This window comes from Anolis sagrei, chromosome 1, assembly GCF_037176765.1.
Source record: "Anolis sagrei isolate rAnoSag1 chromosome 1, rAnoSag1.mat, whole genome shotgun sequence".
In the NCBI taxonomy this organism is placed as follows: Eukaryota; Metazoa; Chordata; class Lepidosauria; order Squamata; family Dactyloidae; genus Anolis; species Anolis sagrei.
This window is the reverse complement of record NC_090021.1, coordinates 215,210,985-215,235,156: the sequence shown is the minus strand read 5'-3', so window position 1 is coordinate 215,235,156 and position 24,172 is coordinate 215,210,985. Positions and strand designations below refer to the sequence as shown.

The following is a 24,172-nucleotide window of genomic DNA, read 5'->3' as shown; positions in this document are numbered from 1 at the left end:
TCAGAAACAAAGCACCTGTGTGAGTGAGAGGGAGAATAGGAGAAAGAAAGGGTGAGAAAAATCAATTGTTATGGCTGAACAATCTAAGACAAAAGTGTTGATTGCCTGATAAAAGTTGGTAGGCTTTTAAAGACAAGTTCTAGTGAGGCAGCTCTGTTCTGCATGCTGTGGATAATATATTATTACACGCAGCCTGTAATAGCTGCAACCAGGATAGGACTGAACTCTACACCTGAAACTAAGGACATTTAGATAGCAGTATTTGGATAGCTGAATTGTTTTGCTGTGGGATAAATGGAACACATTTTATGGAATATAGGCCTAGGTTCTACATCTGTGCCTAACTCAGCATGCAAATTGTCCATGTTTTTCCACTGCTTGACAGGTTTTAATCCCTGGGCAGGCCTTGCTGTTGTCTTGCCAGTGAGGTGGTGAATGAAACTACCCAGAAACAGGTGGTCTTTATTAGATGCAGGGAAATGCACCACCTTTTCCTTCTTCCAGGAATCCAAAGCACCTGGATCTCCATGTTCTGAATTGTCTGGCCACTCCAGTAAGAAGCAGCAACAAAGGCTTGTCAACTTGCGCACAATGGGAAGGTTTTTAAAAAGAGCACAAGGCAAGCAAATAACCCTTTGTATTTCAACAGATGGCCTTACACTAAAGTTATGAGTGTAAAAGTCATAACTATGAAGCTGCCCATAAGACCTATTTTTTAAATATATTAATTATGTGCTCTAGTCTTTTGGGGAATGTACTGAGCAATAATCAGCATTACTTGCTTCATGCAGTAACCTTGTATTTTCTAAAGTATCCTGGCTTGTGCATCAGATTTTGGATGCAGCTGGTGCTAAATATGCTATGCAGATGCTATGCAGAGGAGACTGCTTTTTCCCATTCTTCACCTATGAGATTTCATTTAGATTATGAACTTTTTTTACAGGCATCTTCGGTTGACATATCCAGTGAAAACTTGGTAGATGGAGGACTGTGCTAATTATGTGTATGAAAAAGCAGTTAGAAATAAGAAAGAGGAAGAAATAAAGGGAAAGAAGGAATTGTTGGGGGAAAAGACAAGCATTAAAAGAAGGTCTAAAGCATGGTTTTCAGAGAGACTGCCAGTCTGTCTACAAAGTGTGGCATGGAAGCATATCAGCAAATTAAATTCTGGCCCAACCTGTCTGTTTCATGACCACACTTGCCTTTTCTTTTGGAAACAGTAAGGAGAGTACGAAAAAGCACATCTGTAACCTTACAACTTGATGGTCCAAAATTTATTCTCTTAAAAAGCTTGACATATTTAATCCTATATGAGAAAAAGCTAAAAACCCAACAAATTACATATCTATTATTATTATCTAAATATATAAAGGTGAAAATACATTTGTATCTATATTTGTATGTATTTTCCAAGGTGGCTCCCTTTCCAGAGAGCCCTCTAATTCCTGCAAACAATTGAGCTGGACCAAACTTGACCAAACTAGTCTCCATAACCAACAGAAAACACTGGAGGGATTTGGAGGGGGGAGATTGGATTGTGGGAGAAGCAGTTCAACCTGCACCCAAGGAAAAGTTTCAGAGAGCATTGTGAACCCAACTGACAATGGATCTGGACCAAATTTGACATTTGACCCCCCATGACTCACTTTAAGTACTGGCGGGGATTTTTTGGGAGGGGAATGGATCCTGGTGATGGGATTTGTGGTTCACCCACATCCAGAAACTACTCAGAACACCACTGATGATGCATCTGGACCAAACTTGGCACACATAGCCAACTTTAACTCCTGAATTTTGAGGGCAATGGCAGATGGTGATGGGAGTTGTGGTTTACCTACAACCTTGTGCATTTTCTAATGGGACAATTAATAAAATTCCAAAATAAACAATGATTATTTCTAATATTTATAATTACAAAGTACTTAACCAGAACATCGCTGGGTAATTAGGCTAGTAAATAATTAAAAAAACCCACAGGGCAATACTAAATTAACCATATGTTATAAAAACACACATGGTTACATTACTTTTCATAACAAAATTATGCATGCCATTAGACAGACATTTCTAATGTTTTCAAAAGGGTGAACCATGAGGCATTATAAAAACAGAATTTACATTTTTTAATTTCAGATTATCATTACATGGGCTGAAATCAGACACAAGAGAATTCATCATATATGTCTTTGCAAGGGTCCTTGGATGCTTGCAGCACAGTTGAGCCACAAATTCCCACACCACCCATCACATGACACACACTAACTTCCGGCGGGGCTCTGTTGATCAACTGTGGTGCAAATGTTCTATGATGCTTTACCCACAACATGGGAGGCTCCCCATGTTCTGTTAGAAACAATGGGGCCAGCGTGTGGGGGGGGGGGGAGCCACACAGTGATACTTCCCCACATGTGATGGGGAATTGTCGCTGCGGGCAAGGTAGAGTGTGGGGTGGTGGGATTGCCTTGCTGCCCTGTGAATTCACCACAAAGGCTGGCGAATCACCTGCGCACCCTCATCCATTTAATGAGGTCTAAGGACATTGATGCAAGCTATCTGAGCACTTATTCAACTTGTTATGGTTTCAAAGTATAATAATTCTATACCGCTTTTACATTAAATATGGCAAATCCAGATCTTCATTCTTAGGATGGGACCAAGGATAGGACTTTACTTAATCATTCTGAAGAAATGAAGCCTTCTGTATCAGATTTCTGTTTTTCAGCAGTAGTGTAATAGATTATGAGTAATAATGAAAAAGTTTTCAAGAGAAAAAAAACGAGTGACATGGATCTTAAATTGAAATTGTTGCTCCAAATCAAAATGAGGATCTGAAACACACTAGACATTTAAAAGGAATAAACAATTGATCACCAGTTAAACGCTTGTGCTGAAGGTCAGTGGTTTAAATTCATGAAATGGGATGAACTCCTGCATGTCAGCTCCAGCTTCCCATGCGGGGACATGAGAGAAGCCTCCCACATGATGGAAACACATCCAGGTATCCCCTGGGCAATGTCTCTGCAGACGGCCAATTCTCTCACACCAGAAGCAACTTTCAGTTTCTCAAGTCACTTCTGACATGATAAAAATTCAGTTAGCACATTTGCAAGGAGCATGCAAATGTGAGGGCTAAAAAATGTGTATTTTAATGCTGCCTGTTTGGTTCTTATGACACCTCTCTTCTGCCTTGCAAACCTCATGCAGGCAGTTAAAAGAACAGATTTATTGACTGCCTATAACCCAACTGGTGAGTTGCATTCAGTTGAAGTCTGTCATAATATATCCACAATTTATTCTGTGCACTAAGTGAGGATTATCTTTTTAAAGAGGTTACTTTGACTATGTTCCATATGGTAACATATCCAGAAAAGGGCAACCAAGATGACCAAAAATTTAGAAATCAAGAGTTATGAGGTATGAGGTAGGATAGTTTGGAGAAGAGAAGATGGATGAATATTTTGAGTATCTGAAGGGATGTCATTGAGATGATAGAACAAGCTTATTTTCTGATCAGAGACAAGAATATCAACCACTGGATTCAAATGATAAGAAAAGAGATTACCTAAACATTAGAAAGAACTTTTTAAAACAATGTGTTTGTCTTATAGTGAAACTGATTGCCAGGAGTGGTGTGAGGTAAATATTTTCATCTTTGGAAGATTCAAATAAAAGGCGGATGATCATGTTTCAGGAATGCTTTAGCTGTCTATTCTAGTGTGGCAGGAAGTTGGGATTGGATGATTCTTGTGATCTGTTGCACCTCTAGGATTCTGTTATTTGAAGTAATCTCTGTTGGTTCTGTTCATGTTATCATTTGTTATTATCTATCCAGATGATGATGATGATTATCCAGCAGTCGGAGAGTACAAATGTTTTCAACATTACATAATTTTAAGGCATAGGTTATCTTTTCAAAATCTGTATCAGAGTATGGTTTTATAGGTACCTTTTAAATAGTGTTATATTATAATCTATACCCTAACCTAATGTAAACACTCTATTGATGTGGATGGATTATTGTAAGATGGGATTCTATACTGGTCGCTGACCGTAAATAAAAAATTGATAGCCAAATAATTAGTACTGAGCAGAAACTGAAAGCAATGCTTTATTGTTACTCCATCTAATAAGAAAGAAACTCCCTTTATTTTAATTATAAGTGATACCACTATGATGCAAGATAACAGCTGCAGAACAGCTGTTCCTGAGCAAAAACTGGCGGTGGAAAGAAAATGCTACTCAAGATGCTAGAAAAACTGATGTTTTTACTGATGTGCCTTTATTAATTTCACCTAGAAAACCTGATGGGTGCATCACATGGCTCAAAGATTTCAAAATGAGAACACAGTATAGTTTCTGCAAAAAAAAAAACAAAAAACACTGGCACTATTAAATATGTTGAACATTCTTCACTCTTAAGGGGTTGAAATTATGGGAAAATTGAAAATTGCTTCTATAGACTACATCCTACTCATTTATCTGACTGACGTCATAGTTGTATTAGAATGCATTAAGAAGAACAATTTCAAGCATGTAAGGTATTTCCAAGGGACTATATTGTTTACTATGCTACTATATTACTTGGCTGTGGAACACTTTCCCTAGTGAAATTAGATTAGCCTCCTCCCTCCCGATCTTCAGGAAAAAGCTAAAAACATGGATGTGGGACCAAGCTTTTGGCTAGTAATTTACCAGCGCAATAAGTAGAATAGTGCAATGACACTTGGAACTGACTCGGACTATGATACTGGATTGTGTGATTTTAAGTAAGTGGCTTTTAATGTTTGATATGTTTTAGTGGTTGCTTTTAATTGTATATGTTTATTTTTCTGGATGTATGATCGTGTGGCATCGAATTTTTGCATATATGTGAGCCGCTCTAAGTCTCCTACAGGGTAAGAAGGTAGGGTATAAATGTGCTAAATAAATAAATAAATATTTGAAGGGGCACACTGCAGAATGGACTTTATGCCTCCCATTATTCAGTAAGATATTTATTCATTTACTTTATATCCCACCCTTCTCCCAAAAAGGGACCCATTATTTCCAGCTTAAAAAGGGTACTGGAGTTGCAGACTCTCCAAATGACACAATTCCTATGGAACCTCACTAAGAAATTCACAGTAATGTGGGAATAACTGGATCATTGGAGACCACAAGCTTCCTTTGGAATAATCTGTTGATTAGCTTTTCACATCTGGATTGCTTCTGGACCAAAACACTCTCATTTTTCCCTTTCTTGGGCCAATTACTTCATATCCGAGACATATTGAACAAAATACACAGGTTGATGTTGACATTCTCCAGATTATTACTTCTGGATCTTAATACTTCTGTGTCAGAGAAAGTGCCATCAAGGAACATATGAACCATCATGCTCACTCATTAGATTTGTCTGGGGAAGGATAGAGCGTCTTACACTAGTTACAATATGTCTGGTTGGGTTTATGGACCATTCCTTAGTTAATAGCACAAAAACAAACTTGGCCACTCCTGCATGTTTGATTGACATCTCCAAAAACCTGTTTTTGAAAAAAACTTTTAATTCTGACATATTAACCCTGATGAAATTCAGCATAATTCTTGATCTTTCAACCTCTTGTAAAGTTTAATGATGACTGAATCTGAAGGCATATTCTAGGGCTACCTACTCCATCTCACACTGTCAGATGCTAACCAATTAATTGCCCAGAAGTATCACTATATATAATGATGGCACTTTGTTCTAGGATGTTATGTACTTTCATTTAAAATGAGTTTCCTTAGATATATGGCTCTCTTTCAAAATGCACTACAGATAATGTCAGTCTACAGATACCTTTCCAATGCTCTTAGTCTAAAAATAAATAAATAGATTGGCAACAGATTCAAAATGAAATGATAGGAGGCTTTCAGGACTACTTCCACAGCTCTTTGGATTCTAGCCACTAAGTTCAGAGAATGGCCTAAATTAGGCCAATTTGAATGCTCCAGAGGAAAGAACTGCAACCAATAAATCAGAAGGCAACTTTATAACATTTCATAACCAAGTCTTTCAATTGTTTTTCATATGTCAGTATTGGTGGAAAGGGATAAAACATGGTCCTCTGCAGACAGTTCAGCTGAAACTATGGAAAGCTTATTAATTTAACCTATTGAGTTTCTATAATAATATACAGACAATATTCTATTTTTGACATATACATATAGGCATAACTCAGTTAACAAAGCCTATGACAAAGAACCTTCTTATTAAAACTCTCCCCCTTTTCTTATCTTCTGTCTAGGTGACAGGAACATTGGCTGTCAACACAGCAATTTACAAATGGTTTGTTGTCGGTTTTTCGGGCTGTATGGCCATGTTCTAGAAGCATTCTCTCCTAGGATGGGAATGCTTCTAGAACATGGCTATACAGCCCGAAAAACCTACAACAACTCAGTGATTCCAGTCATGAAAGCCTTCAACTATTATGAATGGCTGCCACAAGCTCAGTCTTTAATAGTCTTATCAACATCTAGGAAGTCAACTTTTGCAGCAACTACAATTTCCAGACTGTGAATAAGGCAAGCCCCATGCAGAGGTCTTGGCAATGATCCAAAAAGGAAAGTCATCAGAGCTTAAGAGTACTGTAGCAGAAGTAACCTAGTCCAAGAAGGACTCTAACTGATGAACTAATCATTTTAACAGACTATAATGACCCCTTGCCACTAAGGGCACCTGTCCTCCAAAGGGCAGCTTTGAAATTCGAACTACCGTATATCTGATTTTTCAAGGAAGAGCTACACACCACCCAAAAATAGGCCACTTGGTGTTATTCTGGAAATCCCATTGTGTAACATTATTTCCTTTGACATTGCCTCAAGAACATAACAACAACATCAGATTCAATGGCCATTCCATTTCACAATGGAGGGGTAATAGCCAAAAAATGTTTCTAACATCTGCATTGTAATCTTTAGCTCATGTAAATTTAAAATATAAAATTACAACTCTCTCTATAATGCCTACATTATCTGATTTTAGGTGTTTCTGGCATCTTATTGTTAGCCCTTTAGCTTAGCTGTGTAAAACTGCTTTTCTATAAGAAACTGCACCACACCTGGTGATTAAATGGCCAATCTATATTTTAGATTATTATTCCCGACCAAGATTCTTCAGGTAATGGGGGACGTTAGTGCAATGTGGAAGTTGAAACAACCCCCAATTTTATGTGAGCTGTGTAAGTAGTTCCCATATAGCCAGAGATGGTGGCAAAGTTTTTCAAGCTTAAAATCTAACTCCAGGGGCCACTTTGTGCTTGTTATCGATGCAGTAAGATTCATAAAACTATGTGAACTGTTTGCACCCCACCGATCTGTATAATCAAAACCTTAAAATAAATACAAACATCTCATCTTTGGTATCAGCAGGCTCCAAGATATTGCCACTATTTTGTACGTGTGTGTGTGTGTATCCCAAACGCATGACACTATACTTTTTAATAATAGTTATGTTCTAAAGTTTTGCCAACATAGTTATGGAAAACTTGTTCTGCATAAAATTGACTAAATCTGGAATAATAATCTTTTTCCTTTTGATCTATATTGAAAACACAAAGGTGTGGGGGAAGTAGAAAGACAAATACAGAAGAACATGTATATATATATCATTCTAACAAAAGAAATAGCCTTTGTACCCACATTGTTTGTGACGGTTTTCAAAAATAAGAATGGAAATTCTTATTTTTAATTCCAGGACAACTAAATTATTGTAAGCTCTGCTTTGAAGTTGAATGTGCCAAAAATGAGTAACACGAGTGACTAATTTTCAAAAGATTACTTCTTTTCCGATACGAGCTGTTTTATACTGCTGTGAACAAGAGAGAAAATCCATGCTTTAGCTGAAAAATATAATGCCAAAATATTGTCATACTTTTAATAAGCATGGATGTGCCAGATCCTCAAAACAATAGTCCAAAACAATTATCCACTCTTATTCACAAGGCCTGTCTTGCCCAAGATACCATTGAGGCCTTCCTGTAACTGTGGGCATGGCATTCATACATTTACATTCAAGGCGTCCACAGATTTCCATAACACTGTATGAACTGTGTATGTATGTGTATATATATATGTGTGTGTGTGTATATATACACACACACACACACACACACGAAGTACAGTGTTACGAAAATTTTAAAAGACAGAAATATGGGCCAGAATCCAATCAAGTAATTCCACTTTGGTAGCTACTTTGAATAGTGGGAACTCTTCTATGTACAATATCACTCTTTCAAAACTGATTTTGGAACAAATGGCTGAATTCTGTTTTGGGACTGCGTGGAGATCTTCGGAGGAAAAGGAGAATGGAAGGAAGTTACATCCCATTAGCAGGCATCTCACAGCATGATCTTGGATGTAGATCATGATCGGTTAGGATTTCATAAAGCTAGAGCAGTGTTTCTCAAACTCTGCTCCTCCAGGTGTTTTGGACTTCAGCTCTCAGAAATCCTAGCCAGCTTACCTGCTCTTAAGAATTGTGGGAGCTGAAGTCCAAACGACCTGGAGGAGCAGAGTTTGAGAAACACTGCACTAGAGCATCTATCCATTTTAAATCCAGTTGCTACCTTCTGTAAAATTCTGTAGTCCAAGGAGGGGCCTTGAAACCATTCAGCCAGAGAGGTCCTGGGCTTCACCAAACTAGAAACCCCAGAACTCTGCAAGAGGCAGAAACCAGATTTAAAGTGGATAAATGCATTTGTGTGATGAGTAGATGCACATCGTTTTCAGGATATAATGGGTAATAATCAGGGGGGAAATACAGTGACAAGCCAATACATGAGCTCATAATTGGCAAACCTATCTTTAAAGTACCAAAAACACAAACATGACAGAAAACAGAGAAAACATAATTCACCACTCCTGGTAAACTTGGATAGAAATTTAAGTAAAGGTAACACAGAATGAAATGAACAGAAATCTATTTGTCTTTCTGCAAATAGCACCACAACAATTGGCTACTTGGTACATGCAGTCTATGTGAGAGTTGACCATTTGCATCACAAACAAAAAGCTTAGGAATTATTTCAGCACAGCTTTGCACATAAGAACAAGCTTAAGAACCACATCAAGATATAGGAAGGTTATGGAGAATCCAGTTTTGGAGAAGTGTAGTTTAGCTACGATTCTTTTAATATAATATCTATGAGTGAAACCTCCATTGAAGCAAATATTTTAGGGAGAACTTCCTGGTGGAAAGAGCTGTGAAACTCTGTTGTGGAGTTTGGTGGAGTTGCTTTCATTGAAGGTTTTCAAACAGAGGCTGGATTGTATATTTCTGCATGGCAGGGGGTTGGACCAGATTGCCTTGGGGTCTATTCCAACTTTATGGTTCTTGGCATAGGCCAAGAAAATCCCCTTTATAGGTTTGTCTTAGGGTCGCTATAAATCATATGACTTGATGGCACTCAGCAACAATATATGAAAAATCCAGGCACAGGCTCCAACATGCATCTGAATAAGTTAGTCATGTTAATTAACTATTAATATACACAGAGAAGCTTCAGTCCTAATACTTAAAGAGAAACAAAAGAAAGTGTAACAGTTCTATCTACAAAGAAATTAAACTAGAAAGTTTATTTGTTGTGATAATGAGTACCATTTCTTGAACCATTTATTTCTACAGAGGTAATTTAATCATAAATTAAAGATTGGGATCTGTTAATAAGGTATTGGAAAGCTTATGATGGTGTTCATGATTAAACTTTTCCTTTGATATAAATGCCTTTCTTGCTTCTTTTTGAAAATGTTTGTAAGTAAAACAAGGGTTTAGAGGGATAAGAGAAATAATTTAAATATTATTATTCCTGCTGTTGATAATAATTGTATACATATGTGGACTTAATTAGTATGAAATGTACTCTTATCTTACATGTGTTTGATGTGTATAGATCTGTACTATCTGTTCTACATATGTTGTGGTTTATTTATAAATCCTGAATTGTTGAATAGTGCGCATCACACAATATTTTATATGAATTTGGAAGTAATGTGTGCATAGGTTTAGAGCAGATTTCTATATATTAGAACAAATTATGAAGGAGTCAGTGGCATAGGATGTCATGCTTTATTGGCTACCATTTTATTTCCAGTTGTAAGCCAAAACCCTAGATATGACCACAAAGATATATGTAGCTACGATTTGGGATCAGATTATCATTGAGTGCATCCACACATAAGATTAATGGGAAAGGCTTTTCTGCTTGAAGCATATTATTTGGCAGTACTCAAGACACAACTTTCTAAAAAATCTTCTTCTGCATTTTGAAACTTGTTGACAACAAAAACTAGGTTTCTTTGACAGGAAACACAGGCATCTGACCATACAGTCTTCTTGTTAGTTGAATAATTGTTTTTTATTCGTTCTACATTGGCACAGGAACCAATATGGAAACTCACCGGGAGAAATGTGTACAAAAATAGGTGTAAATTGAAAAATGCATATGGGTTTTCATATGGATGTTTTTGGTTTTACACACACAAACTGATACTGCAACATAATGGAATAAACATATTTTCTACAAGATTTTATAAATTAAAACAGGTTGCACTCAATTGCTACAGTGTTGTTCATGGATTCTTATATAGGTTTATTCAATTGCTAAGAATGGCAGTATTATTATTATTATTATAACTTTATTTGTACCCCGCTAGCATCTCCCAAGGGATTTGATGCGGCTTACAACAGGCCGGAGCCCAACACAATACAACAATACAGTACATAGCAAATAAAACAGTTAAAGCAGAAAACAATAACAAATCAGTACAACAGGACATTCTTAAAAACTGAGCCGGCCGGAGTAGGGTACAGGATTAAAAAGTGCTGAAGTGTCGGAGGGATATGGGATTAAAATATAAGTGCAGTGTGCGGTGAGGGTGATCTTGACTCTACTAAAGTGCTTCTGGGCTTTGGTAATGTGGTTCCTAAACTGAGAAGGCACATTGGAACAGCCAGGTTTTCAGGTTCTTTCTGAAAACCGCCAAAGTAGGGTCCTGTCTGAGATCTTTCGGGAGGGCATTCCAGAGGCGGGGGGCCACCAAAGAGAAGGCCCTGTCCCGCGTCCCCACCAAACGCGCCTGTGACGTGGGCGGGATCACGAGCAGGGCCTCTCCTGATGACCGGAGTGAGCGTGTGGGTTCGTAGACTGTGATGCGGTCACGCAGGTAGGGTGGTCCCAAACCGTTCAGGGCTTTGTAGGTAAGCACCTGCACCTTAAACTGGGCTCGGAAAATAAACGGCAGCCAGTGGAGCTCCTTAAACAGGAGGGTTGACCTCTCTCTGTAATGGGCCCCCGTTAACATCCTGGCTGCTGCCCGTTGGACCAATTGGAATTTCCGAGCCGTTTTCAAGGGCAGCCCCACGTAGAGCGCATTGCAGTAATCCAGTCTAGAGGTGACTAAGGCATGGAACACCCCGGCCAGATCAGCCTTAGCGAGGTACGGGCGCAGCTGGCGCACAAGTCTCAGTTGTGCAAAAGCCCTCCCGGCCACCGCCGATGCCTGAGCCTCAAGCGTGAGCGATGAGTCCAGGAGGACTCCCAAGCTGCGGACCTGTGGCTTCAGGGGGAGTGTAACCCCGTCCAACACAGGTTGCCACCCTATACCCCGATCTGGCTTACGATCGACCAGGAGGACCTCTGTCTTGTCGGGATTGATCTTCAACTTGTTCGTCCTCATCCAGATGGACACAGCGGCCAGGCACTCGTCTAGCACCCGAGAGGCCTCCTTGGAATTAGGTGGGAAAGAGTAGTAGAGTTGTGTGTCATCTGCATAGAGATGGCACCCAACTCAAAAACTCCGGATGACCTCTCCCAGCGGTTTCATGTAGATGTTAAAAAGCATGGGAGATAAAATAGAGCCTTGCGGGACCCCACAGGTCAAAGGCCAGGGGTCCAAGCAGGCATCTCCCAGCTTCACCATCTGGGTTCATCCCTCCAGGAAGGACTGGAGCCACAACAGAACCGTGCCCCCAAGGCCCATCCCAGAGAGCCGACCCAGAAGGATACCATGATCGATGGTATCGAAAGCCGCTGAGATGTCCAAGAGGACCAGCAGGGTTACACTCCCCCTGTCCAGTCCTCTACAGAGGTCATCCACCAAGGCGACCAAGGCTGTCTCGGTGCCATGACCAGGCCCGAAACCAGACTGTGCCTGATCCAGGTAATTGATGTCATTCAGGAAGCCCTGGAGCTGGAGGGCGACCACCCGCTCCAGCACCTTACCCAGAAAAGGAAGGTTGGAAATCGGTCTGTAATTGTTCAGCACCGTAGAGTCAAGGGACGACTTTTTTAGGAGTGGGCGAACCACAGCCTGTTTCAAGTTAGATGGAAAAATCCCTTGCTCCAACGATGCGTTAATGACCAACACAAACCAATCAACCAACCCCTCCTTGGCAGATTTGATAAGCAAGGATGGGCAAGGGTCTAGAACCGAAGTGGTCGCCCTCACAGCCCCAAGAACCTCCTCCACGGTCTCAGGAAGAACAAGCCAAAAAGAATCCCACAAAATTGGACAAGCAGATGCCTCAGTCACCTCCTCTGGCACTGCGATGAAATTGGAGTCGAGCTCAAGACGTATCTGGGCAACCTTGCCTGCAAAATGGTGTGCGAAATCGCAACACCAAGCTGCTGGGTTGTCAGGGATCCCGTCCACCACAGGTGGGTGAAGGAGCTCCACGACAACCCGAAACAGTTCTGATGACCTATTTGCTGCAGACGCTATCCGGGCGGTCGTGAAAGATTCCCTGGCCGCCCGTATAGCCACGGAGTATGCCTTAAGAGAGGCCTTAGCCCGTGCTTGATCAGACACGTCCCGAGATTTCCTCCACTTGCGCTCTAGCCCCCTTCTCGTATGCTTCATCACAGCCAACTCCTCGGTAAACCAAGGAGACGGCCTGTCATGACGCAACAGGACGGGGCGTTCGGGAGCGATCGTGTCTATCGCCCTGGACATCTCCCTATTGTAAAGGTCAACCAAGGCGTCAACAGGGTCGCCAGGTTCCATGGCAGGAAGAACCCCAAGATTCCTCAGGAATCCATCCGGATCCATCAGTCTCCTGGGGCGGACCATCTTAATTTGTCCTGCGAAGGTTGGGGGTCGCAGCGAGCCTAAAACTGACCAGATAGTGATCAGACCATGACACTGGAAGGATATTTTGTTCTTCCACTCTGATCATTCCACTGTCCGCCACAAAAACTAGGTCAAGAGTGTGTCCAACCTGATGGGTGGGTCCTGATATAATTTGTGACAGTCCTATGGTCGTCATGGCGGCCATAAAATCCTGAGCTGTGCCAGACAAAGAGGTCTCAGCATGAATATTAAAATCTCCCAATACCACCAAGCGCTGGGAGATCAGGGCCGAATTAGAGACCACCTCCGCTAGCTCAGACAGGGAAGCTACTGGGTCGCGGGGTGGGCGGTACACCAGCAGAAACCCCACACTGTCACGATTCCCCACCCTCAGGTGGACACACGCAAACCCAGGTGCTTGCGGTACAGCGCATCTGGCCACGGTGATGGATTGCCGAAAGACCACTGCGACCCCTCCTCCCCGCCCCCCTTGTCTGGCCTGCTGATGCACCCCAAAACCCGGTGGGCACAGCTGGGTGAGATTTACTCCCCCCAGCTCATCCAGCCAGGTTTCCGTGATGCATGCCAGATCCGCTCTCTCATCCAGAATCAAATCCTGAATGGCAGAGGTCTTACCATTAACGGATCTGGCATTGATCAGCAGGACCTTAAGACTGAGGGGACTGCCATGGTACCTACCACTTCCTACCTTCTCCAGGGTCGCAAGAACTCTGTTGCGCTTCTCCCTGGGATAATGGTGACCCACAAGTCTCCTCCCCCACACGACTTGGATGGCACCCACCTCTTCAGCCCTCCCCCCCACCTGGTTAGAACTTGGGGCTAGTCAACTCTCGGAAGAGGTAAGGCTGGAGTACAATCTCCCTTGGATGTTAGATAGGGATGCTTCCGATGATGGAGTGGATGGAGAGTCAGCAAATGAGCTAAGTGGACTGAATAGGGGAAGTGTCCTTGGGCGAGAAAGAGTGGCTGATTGTGAAGGGACAACTGGGGCAGATGGGGTCTCGAGTTGTAAAGGGACAACTGGGACAGATGGGGTCTCGAATTGGTACAAACCAGGAGGGGGGGCCCTAACCGGGGAGCTGTCTGTGGAATTCTCGCGGGGGCCTGATGGAACAGAGCGAGAAGTCACCCCGCTGTCAAGAAGGGGGCGAATGAAGGGGTCCACAACTACCCTTCTGATGGTGATGCCCCATTTCTTTAGACAAGATTGCATTGTCATTAGCTCGCCAAGCCATCGGTTGTCTTCTGGTGTAATTAGAAGACGCGAGGAACGGTCAGGAGATTGATAGTCCCTCCACAGCCATGTAATGGCCTCCAATCTTATTTCCCGTGGTCTCTTTCCTAAAATTTGGGCTAATGAATCACAGACCGCCCTCCTCGAGGTCCATCTGCCTCTGTTTATCATTAGGTCAGCAATGTCTACCGCAAAATTGTCTGTTAGGAGATGTTGGTATAAGCTGCGGTTGACTGAGCAGTATGATCTGATGTTACATTATTAGTTGTCCTCAGGGGGCCCGTCAGAGTCCGCTGCCACTCCCTGATGTTCTCGTTCCTATGTGTGCCCGACAACCCTCCCCCCCCCCCAGTAGCATGGTATTGCTGTGTCTTCAACTTTATTAAGAGGAAAGACTTTCCCATGTTCTGGCTTGCTGGGAGGCCTTCTACAGGTACACAAATATATGTACATATTTTCCAAGTACGGTAAGTTAAATGGTGCATGGCTGTAGGATACGGCTACTCATGCTTAATACTACCTAAACCTGGCTCCTTCCCTTTGAAAGCTATCTCAAGTCAGAGTAGATGAAAGTGGAACCCATTAACAAATACTCTGAACTAGTATGAGGTTGCTTCCTCTATTCCTGGCTTCTCTTCTGTCCTCTTTAGAAAACCAGGAAAAGCTCTCTCTCGAACGTCTTTCTCGAGGCTCTGTTTTATTCTCATTCTTTTTTTTTTTGTTAGAACATTACATTTTACCAGTTTTTATTTTTCTATTACAACTTTTTTTTTGTTTTTATTGTGAGCCTGAAAATACAGACCTATTCATTTCATTTCTACACATAACCAAATATAGTTTAGAAACTTGTTATATGCCTATGAAACACGGACCATCTACAGACATCACATGCAACTTCTGGAATGATTCTATCAGCATTGCCGCCAAAAAAATCTGTCATATAGGCCCAAACAAGTAAGAACACTGTGGGGATGGATCATGGATATTCTTTCTGAAACAGCCCACCTTCACTTTTTTCAGCATAAATGTATACCCCATAAGAAAAACCTTGGGCTCATTCATTCCACTACAAGCATAAGACCATTAAAACTAAAGATGTGGGCAGAGTCCTTAACTGCAAGGCTCTTTTAATCTATTGGTTCATGTCTGCAGCTACTCCAACTATAACCTTTTTTTACCCATTCTGCATACATCCTCTGTCTAAGAAAGGGGCTGTCCCTTCACAAGAAATGGAGATATCCTGGATTCCAAGAGCACTTATTCTTTTACTGCTATGAAATTGTTTCGGTCCCCATATTGGCTAAGGCTGGAGTGACCTCTGTATAGGATGGATTACAAATAAGATTCCTCCAACTAAACTACATCAAAAATTACATCTGTAGGCCAGTGACCTTAGTGCCATATTTTCTATGACTTTTAAATAACATATTTTGACCGATGAAGAAGCCAGTGGTGCTTCCAAAGCTGTATACAGGCAGTACCTAAGTTACAAACATCTGACTTACAAATGAGTCATAGTTAAGAACAGGGGTGACACAACAGGAAGTGAGAGAAAACTACCTTTCAGAAGGAAAATTCACTCTTGAAAGATTTGTCATAGAAGAAAGGTGTCTCAACTTTATCACTAATCCTTGTTTCCACAACAAGCCTAATTTTTCAAAATCCAATTATCACAGGACAGAAAGTGAGGGCCTGCCTGAACTTTAAAAATTGATAGATAGATACAATTAGATACATCTTATAAAAATTGTACAAAGTTAATAAACATTTCTGTGATGTATTACGAAAAAACATATTTATTTTTATCCATGCCATCAGCACATTTATGTAAAAGATAAAAAACGTCAATCTAATTGAGGTTCCCGAGTTCTTCTGTGCAACAACTATGAAGGGCAGAAAGTCTTAAGTGGGTCAGAAACAACCAAGTACACACCAAATAGTGTAATATTAGTTTTTGTGTGAGAGCTTTATAGGTATGTCTAAATAAAATCTGTTTGTGTAGAACTTAGCATCTCTCATTAATGCAACTACATTTCAGTATAACACGATTAAAATAATCATAGCACAAGCAAGATAGTTATCTCTCATTGCTCTTTTTTATTCTGAAAGTTTCTGAGATCATTCTTTTTTCCCCCCTTCTTTTTGATAAGAATTTTCACCAACAAAATCGCACTCTGCTTCCTGTCCTCCCCCTTTTATTCTGACTCAAATTGCATGCCTCCAAAATGTGTACGTATTAAATTTGAACAATATTAGACTTTAGATAATGGATGTTCCTTTAATGCTCTGCCTACGAAATAGCATTTTTTTCTTGTTGACACTCCATAAGCACTCTAATGTTATGTAATTGCAGTCGGCGTAAATTGCACGTATTTCATGTGTATATTTCATGTGTATAAATGTATTCCAGCATAAGTTTACCTGAAGCAGTAAGCCAGATGTTGGTCTCATTCTCTGTTGAAACAGTACACTTAATGTTCGATTCTGCTGTTCCAGGTCAAAAACTCTTGTTTTCAGCTTCAAGCATTCCTCCCTCAAATCCTACATGAGGAAAAATTAATAATATTAACAAATCTGAAATGAAATGTTACATGAACTTTGCAAAACACTCTATAGAACATCTAGCTACTGAAAATAAGACTGAAAATTCATTTCAACCAAAAGGATTAGGTAAAAGATGGTTTTAGATAGGAGGGACACTGATTTATACTACTTTCTTTAGTGCTGATCGTCTCAACTGTATAATCTAAGATTCATATATTTAGAAGAAACTTCTACTTAAAGAAGAAACTTAAACTTACTCCCATGCATAGGTGCTTAATATTGCAGTTAAAATGATTTGATTATGATTATTTGAGTATGACTATATATGTATCTAAGATTTTACCAACCACATGTCTACATATAAACCAACACGGACACTGTGGTCAGTGGAGGAGGCCTTCCTCTTGGTCCCATCCCTGTTTCAAGCATGGCTGGTGGAGACAAGAGAAGGGGCCTTCTCCATGATTCCCCCCCCCCACCTCTGGAACACCCTCCCCAAAGAAGGAAAAAACCCCCTCCTTTCTTTTAAAAAACATTTAAAGACCCATTTCTGCACTTTAGCATATGGAGAGGAGGAGGATTAGAACAACTCAATATATCCTCACTCGGACACTGGAAATGTACTTTGGCGCTGTTTGGCTGTTGTATATCATAATCACATTATTTTATATCATTTTTCTTATCATTTTATACTTTTATATTTATTTAGAACCTTTTGATGTAAATGTGTATGATGAGATTTATGTGTTAACAATTTTTTTGGTTGTCATAAGTTTTTAAATTTATATTGACGTTACTTATTTGTTATTTTGATTTGTTTTGTTGCTCATTTTGGCATTGAACATTTGTCTTTTTTTCTGGACACCGCCCCTGAATCCCCCCCCCCCCCCCCGGAGATAGGATGGATTACAAATAAAATATTATTATTATTATTAGTAGTAGTAGTAGTAGTAGTAGCAGCAGTAGTATTATATGCACAAGCTTTAAAAATATTTCACTCTCATGCATAGATACATTATACTGCAGTTAAAATAATTTGATTATGACTGTATACACAAGCATAAAAAATAAATCAATAATCATTTCTAAACAACTAGGATATCATTCCACAAGAAAAAAGTATAAGCAATAGCACTTTAGAAGTACTCTAAAGTTGACGAAAAATGAACTACTCCAGCCCATATGTCATCATGATCTCAAGCAAAAAGAAAATAACCAATGCCAGACGAAAGAAGATGGAAACTATGCACAACAGGGATAGCTGTATTTGAGAAAGGTATATTACCACCATCTCCACAACCTTTTCATTATAAATCAACTAGCACTGACATAATATACATCCCTGGCCATTGATCTGTCCCTCTGCAACTTCAAATTTGCAGTGGGGTTTGTTGGTGCGACTGATGAAGCTTGGGGGAAAAAAGTAGAGTACACAAATATTATATTTCATGCAACATCTGGCTGGATAGATACGGAAAAATTATTCAGTACACAAATATTTTTGTGACAGATGAGCAAGATACTGAATTTGTTTTCGTGGATAGGTGTCATCTTTCTCTCTCTCCTGCAGTCTTGTATGATTTTATGCATATGTTGATATAGATTCACTATGTTACATTAAGAGGATTGTTCTAAAACAGAACCGGAGAATTTCTAGTTTTGTGGAAGCCACTCTAATCTTCAGATTAAAAGAGATAACTGCAGAAGAGATAACAATTCAACCTTTCAATGGATGGTTGGGTACTGTAATATGCATGCACACACACACACACACACACACAAATTGAGGTACTGGTCACTAGAATGTGAAATCTAAAGTCAGAGAATTTATCTAGATAATTATTATTATTATTATTATTAATAATAATAATAATAATTTTATTTCTTTTCCCCCTCTCCTAATGGCTCGAGCGGGTTACAGAACAATTAAAACACAAACACTGCAAACACACCCCAAATTCACATATTAAAACGTACCTCTGTAAAAGCTACATACCATAACATATCTTTATAAAATATGTGGACACACATTATGTGGACACACATTTAAAATGCATGCTTAAAGGCAGTCTGGGTAGGCCTGCTGGAAGAGATAGGTCTTTACATGGTTTTTAAATTCTGACATTTACTACACATGTTATGAGTAACACTCCAAATTTCACTTGGTAAATGGAAGGAACTCAAGTCACGGATTCATTGCTTTGTTTCCTTTTATATAAAAAAGGAATAAATAAAATGTTTTCATCATGCTAGAATATATCTTTTGGAATGGGCACTTCAGTGATGCTACTTGAGGCTAGAAGTTCATGCAGATGGTAGATCTAGCCTAAAGGGTGCTGCATTGCTATCTCTTGGTCAGAACTTGGAAAAGTTACAGCCACAAATCTCAGATTACCCTAGGCAAGCACATCCACTGACTTCCTATTCATTCATAAGCTGCATTATAGTATTTTAAAGTGGTGGTCTAAAATAACTTAAAGGGGATCTGTTGGGTCTTGTGCTCTGCCAAAGCCAGCAGAGTGACCAGAAAAGAAGAGTTAACACAATGAGACACTTTTGTTAAAGGAAATAGCCTAGGGGAGAAAAAGCCCAACCCATGCTTTAGCTTTAATTCAAAGGTAACTCTCAATGAATTAAGAAGTGATTTTGCCTGAGCACATTACAAAGGGAATGTGTATTTAAAGTTCCCCCGAGGCTTACCAAGTTATATATTCTCTGCCTTCTAAAGTGACAAGGCGGCAATGATATCTTTTATTTGAAGTGTAGTAAAATCTTAAATCCTTTCATTCTGCAAACAGAAGTCCCCATTAATAACTGCATCATCTCAGACCTCATAGGGGGAACTATTATATATTTTCTGTTTAACCAAGCAAAAGCACTAGTGCCAGTCTGTATGAGGTTCTGAAAAATAGCGAAGACACCAAAAGCCTATCTGCCCCAATTAAGGCTGAGAGCCATAGACACAGTCAGAATATCGCTTCGTGAGAACTGCTTAATTCAAGCTATCCACAGATAAAGCGAAACCTCCTGTGCATAATTTCTTTTTGTAAAAAAACTCTACATTTTGACATTTCCTGCCCCTCTTTACTTTAAAGATTAAGATCTAAGTTGCTAGATATCCCAATTATTGTACAAAGTGTTTCAATACTCGAGTTTTTCACAGACAGATAAAATTAATCAGACCTAGCATAATATTATTTTTTTTAAAAAAAATATATAGAGAGATTTTTTTAAAAAAGAAATATACATTAAACTCTTAATGAATATTTGCATTCATCTAACAGTCTGAGCCTGGAACATCCTAAGCCTTAGACCTTTCTTGCCTCTTCCCAGGAATATGCTCCAACTTTAGCTATTTAACTTACATGGAATTTCATCAACTGAAAGTTCCCAAACATTTACTATCTAAATTTAAAAATAGTACCTTTTATCTACTAGGTGTGCAAGAAAATGAACAGGAAAGAAATTATTTAAAAATTCTCATAAACTTAAGAAACGTAAGAAACAAAAGATCAGAGGGAAACTCATATAACAACAATTGAGTGCTTTTATATGAGAACAATAGAGCATTAATCCAGAATAAAGATATGCCAACACAGAAGAATTGTTACTGCTGATTGAAAATAACATTAAGAAACAGACACTTCTTTTGGACAGATGTTCATGACTGGGGGCTATTACCAGAAAGGTTTAGTCTCGGGAACACAACACCTCCCGCTCTGCTGCCTAGCCAAGTGTTTGATCACATGGCATAGCCTCCAGGGATGACTGTAAACCAACCATTCAACATAAAAGGAAACCCCATCAGATATCAAAAAAGAGCATCTTGAATTGTGCCCAGAAAGATACAGGAAGATGGTAAAGTTCTTCCAAAAAGTCAATAATTGGGAATAATTCTTACACTCTTCAATATGTAATGGACCAAAACTAGGACGCATGTGGCCAGACAACATAACTGTGGTCAAAAATGGCAAAAAGTTGTTAATAAAGGATGAACACAATCTCAGAAAGGCTTTGGTTGTTTTTGCTTGAGCCTACTGGGGATGGCACTTTTCCTCTCTTCTCCCTCTGGCTGAATTAATTGATCTTCAATACCAAGTCTGAGTATGGCAGATAGGCAACTTAAAAAAACCCACCACTATTTATTAATTAATTAAAATAGACATACATTTGTGTTTGTTGCGTACTACAGTGCAATATTTTCCAACTATTAGTGTTTCATTATCATTTCTCACATATTTTTTTTCTTTAAGGGGTCACAGTCTTCTATTTGAATGGTATAAATAAAGTCATTATAGGCTGTAAATTAATATCTGCTTCCTCCTTGTCTACAGTCTTATAGGATCCCCTATGTACATTTTTAGTTTAATTTTACTTTTTTATTGAGATGTTGAATCACTAGTTGCCATTCATCAACAAAGTTTTCTAATTGTTCTCCTCTTAAGAGTACAGTTATTTTATCCATTATTAGCAAATCTGTAATGTATTTTTCCCATTCTTCTAAGGCAGCTATCCCTGAGGTTTTCCAATGTCTAGCATATATTATTCAAGCTGCCACTGTCATGTAATTTCCCCCCCAAAATTCTTTTCTAGTTCTTCATCTGGCATGCTCAAAAGGTACATTTGTGGTGTCATTTTGAAGTTTGTGTTTAGCATCTTTTTGGGATATAAATGAATCTGTTTCCAGTAGTTTTATTTTGTTGCATGTCCACCACATGTGGTAAAATGTGCCTTTTTCTTTCCCACATTTCCAACATTTGTCAGTGCAGATAGGCAACTTTAAGGCACAGAACTTATAAGAGAATACCAGTTCCTTGTGGACCACTTTGGGGATATGGCTGTTGACTTCAAGTCTTGCATGTGAGTTTTGCAATATTACCTGTTTGGTTGCTGAACGAAATAGAATGTTGGACTAGATAGTTCCTAGGTCTGATTGGGTCATTTGCCCAAAGAATGGCTCTACAAAGAATTGTCCCTCCACATTTTGATTTTTACAGATTTGATTTTTCAAGGGTTGGATTAAAAATATTCCCTCTAAGAATTTTTAGGTCTTCCAGTGTGACGTTATGGTCAACTTCATGCATGATGGAGGACCTAGTAATTTCTAGAAAGAACACCTTTCTAGGAAACTCTAGGTCTTCCAGGGCAATTCCATTTTCAGTTTCTAGTGGAAGTTGACCATAGTCATACTGGAAGACCTATGAATTCCTAGAGATATATTCTCTCAGGTAAAAAAAATACAGCAATTGTTTCATTTGCCCTTTTTCCTTTTGTGAGAGTCCTGTATTCCTAATTCTAGCAAATGCAGAGGGATGACTGTGCTTATGTTTCTGTATGAGAGAAATATTCAGAACAGGAGATCCTAGGTTTTTAAAGAAACAGTCTATAGCATGAAACACAATGACCACAGAGTTCTAACCACAGTAGTCACTGAATCATCCCAATTATAATATAAAGAAATAGGAGTTAGAAGCTCATTTTCCTTAAACAGGCATGTAGTCGGGGGGGGGGGGGCTTGAGGGGCTTCAGCCCCCCCCTCCTGAAATTCTCAGGGTGGTCCGCAAGAAGGCCTTACTGATACATTATTTAAACTGTTATGTTTATTCATATCATGATCTGATCACCATGCTCAATATATCCCATATGCATGGGGGTATTGGGATAATGATACAAAAGGTTTGCTAGGGTAGATCCTAAGCCCCCCCAAATCAAACTCAGCCCCCCCCCCCCAAATCAAAATCCTGGCTACGGGCCTGTCCTTAAAGCTTTCTAGCAAACCTGAGATATTTTTCAGAGTATATTTATGACAACCTCTCTTTGCTGGATTGTTATTCTTCTTTCAGTTTTTAGATGCCTCTTAAGTAGAAAAGTAACTTGTGAAATGAAGGATATATATATATATATATATATATATATATATATATATATAAAGAGAGAGAGAGAGAGAGAGAGTCATGCTCTGAGTCAGAACTCCCAATTTAATATATTTTCCTTCATATTTCCACCCCAAAGCTGGGCTCACTGGAGGAATTCTGTATAAGGAATGATCTCTTCTGAAGTGCCAATTTCAAAATATAAATTTGATCTCAAGGATTCAGTGACATTGATAAATCACGGGTACTCTTTTGCAGTTGATGTCGCAATGATCTCACAGTGTAACTACAGCCATCTCATATACTTCTAGGCCTCCCAGTACTTCATTCTTTACACTGTTATGTGATGTGCTTAATAATAATAAAAATCACTCCTTCTGGGGCAATTTAAAATTCATGGTATAATATACATGGTTGATGTTACTATACAGTATTACTCTTCTGGCGTCTTTGAGAACTCTTCAGATTCCCTCTGTATCTCATGATGCCCCTAAGGGATGCTATCTCTTGGTGACATTACTTGGTCTTTTTTTACAGCAGTGCGGTAGAAGACTTATCTGTTTACCAATTATTACTTGGATTTGTACAGGAGCTGTTTGTGACTGACCCAAACAGCCTAATTTCCTATTTACTGTACAGTATTGTCTTCCTGTCCTTCCTTATAAATGGGCTTCATCCAAATGGCATTAGGAGGCTAGAACAGTTAACATTCATTAACATTTAGAGTGCTGCCTTATGTGTCCCCTCTAGGATATTAAATTAGCTAGTGTTATTCAGAAGTAGCCAAGCATCTGTTAAATTTCATCAATACTAAGCAAATTACATTATTAAATACATTTTAATCTATCTTCTTAGTACATTCATAAGGACTTCACAGCACCTGTGAGTTTTGTGTCTTCTAGAATTGACAACAGAGGTTGTCATGAACCAGAATTGAGTACTAGTGGAATTATAAATAACTCATAAAAACTTTCTTTACCCCCCCCCCCCAAATCCATCTACATACACACATTTTGTTAGTTTTGAAAAGGAAAAAAGACATTTTCAAAACTTGTTATAATATACTGAGGGTGGCTAATATCCCATCTCATATGAACTTTTAGTTTAGTAAAGGTTTATCTGACTTACATAGACCCTCAATTTCATGAACTATTTAGCTGCATGACAACAGAAGTTGAATAGAATGTTGATTTGTTCATGGGGTGGTAAATTTCTTTAAATTCTATCCTGGCAATTTATGGAAGGTAGTTGAATGAAAAATCCAACAACAAAAATCAATTTATATGGCTACATTATACATAAAACAGCAGAGGTTTCCTCCTGTAGCTTGCCTGACATTCTTATCTAAGTTAGGCTGAACTTATTATGGGATAGAAAGGTTGCTGGGAAAACATTATCAAAAATATATGCATGC

The 24,172-nt window shown here is 39.3% G+C and overlaps 1 protein-coding gene across 4 annotated transcripts in view; it reads right to left on the bottom strand.

Moving 5' to 3' along the window:
- Positions 1-24,172, bottom strand: part of NCKAP5 (NCK associated protein 5) — a 797,184-nt gene that overhangs the window by 168,232 nt on the left and 604,780 nt on the right. For all 4 annotated transcript variants that reach the window (XM_060775780.2, XM_060775773.2, XM_060775800.2 and 1 more), the window contains one exon: positions 16,763-16,882. In XM_060775780.2, coding sequence (XP_060631763.2) covers positions 16,763-16,882 — 120 coding nt within the window. The remainder of the gene's footprint in view (positions 1-16,762; positions 16,883-24,172) is intronic.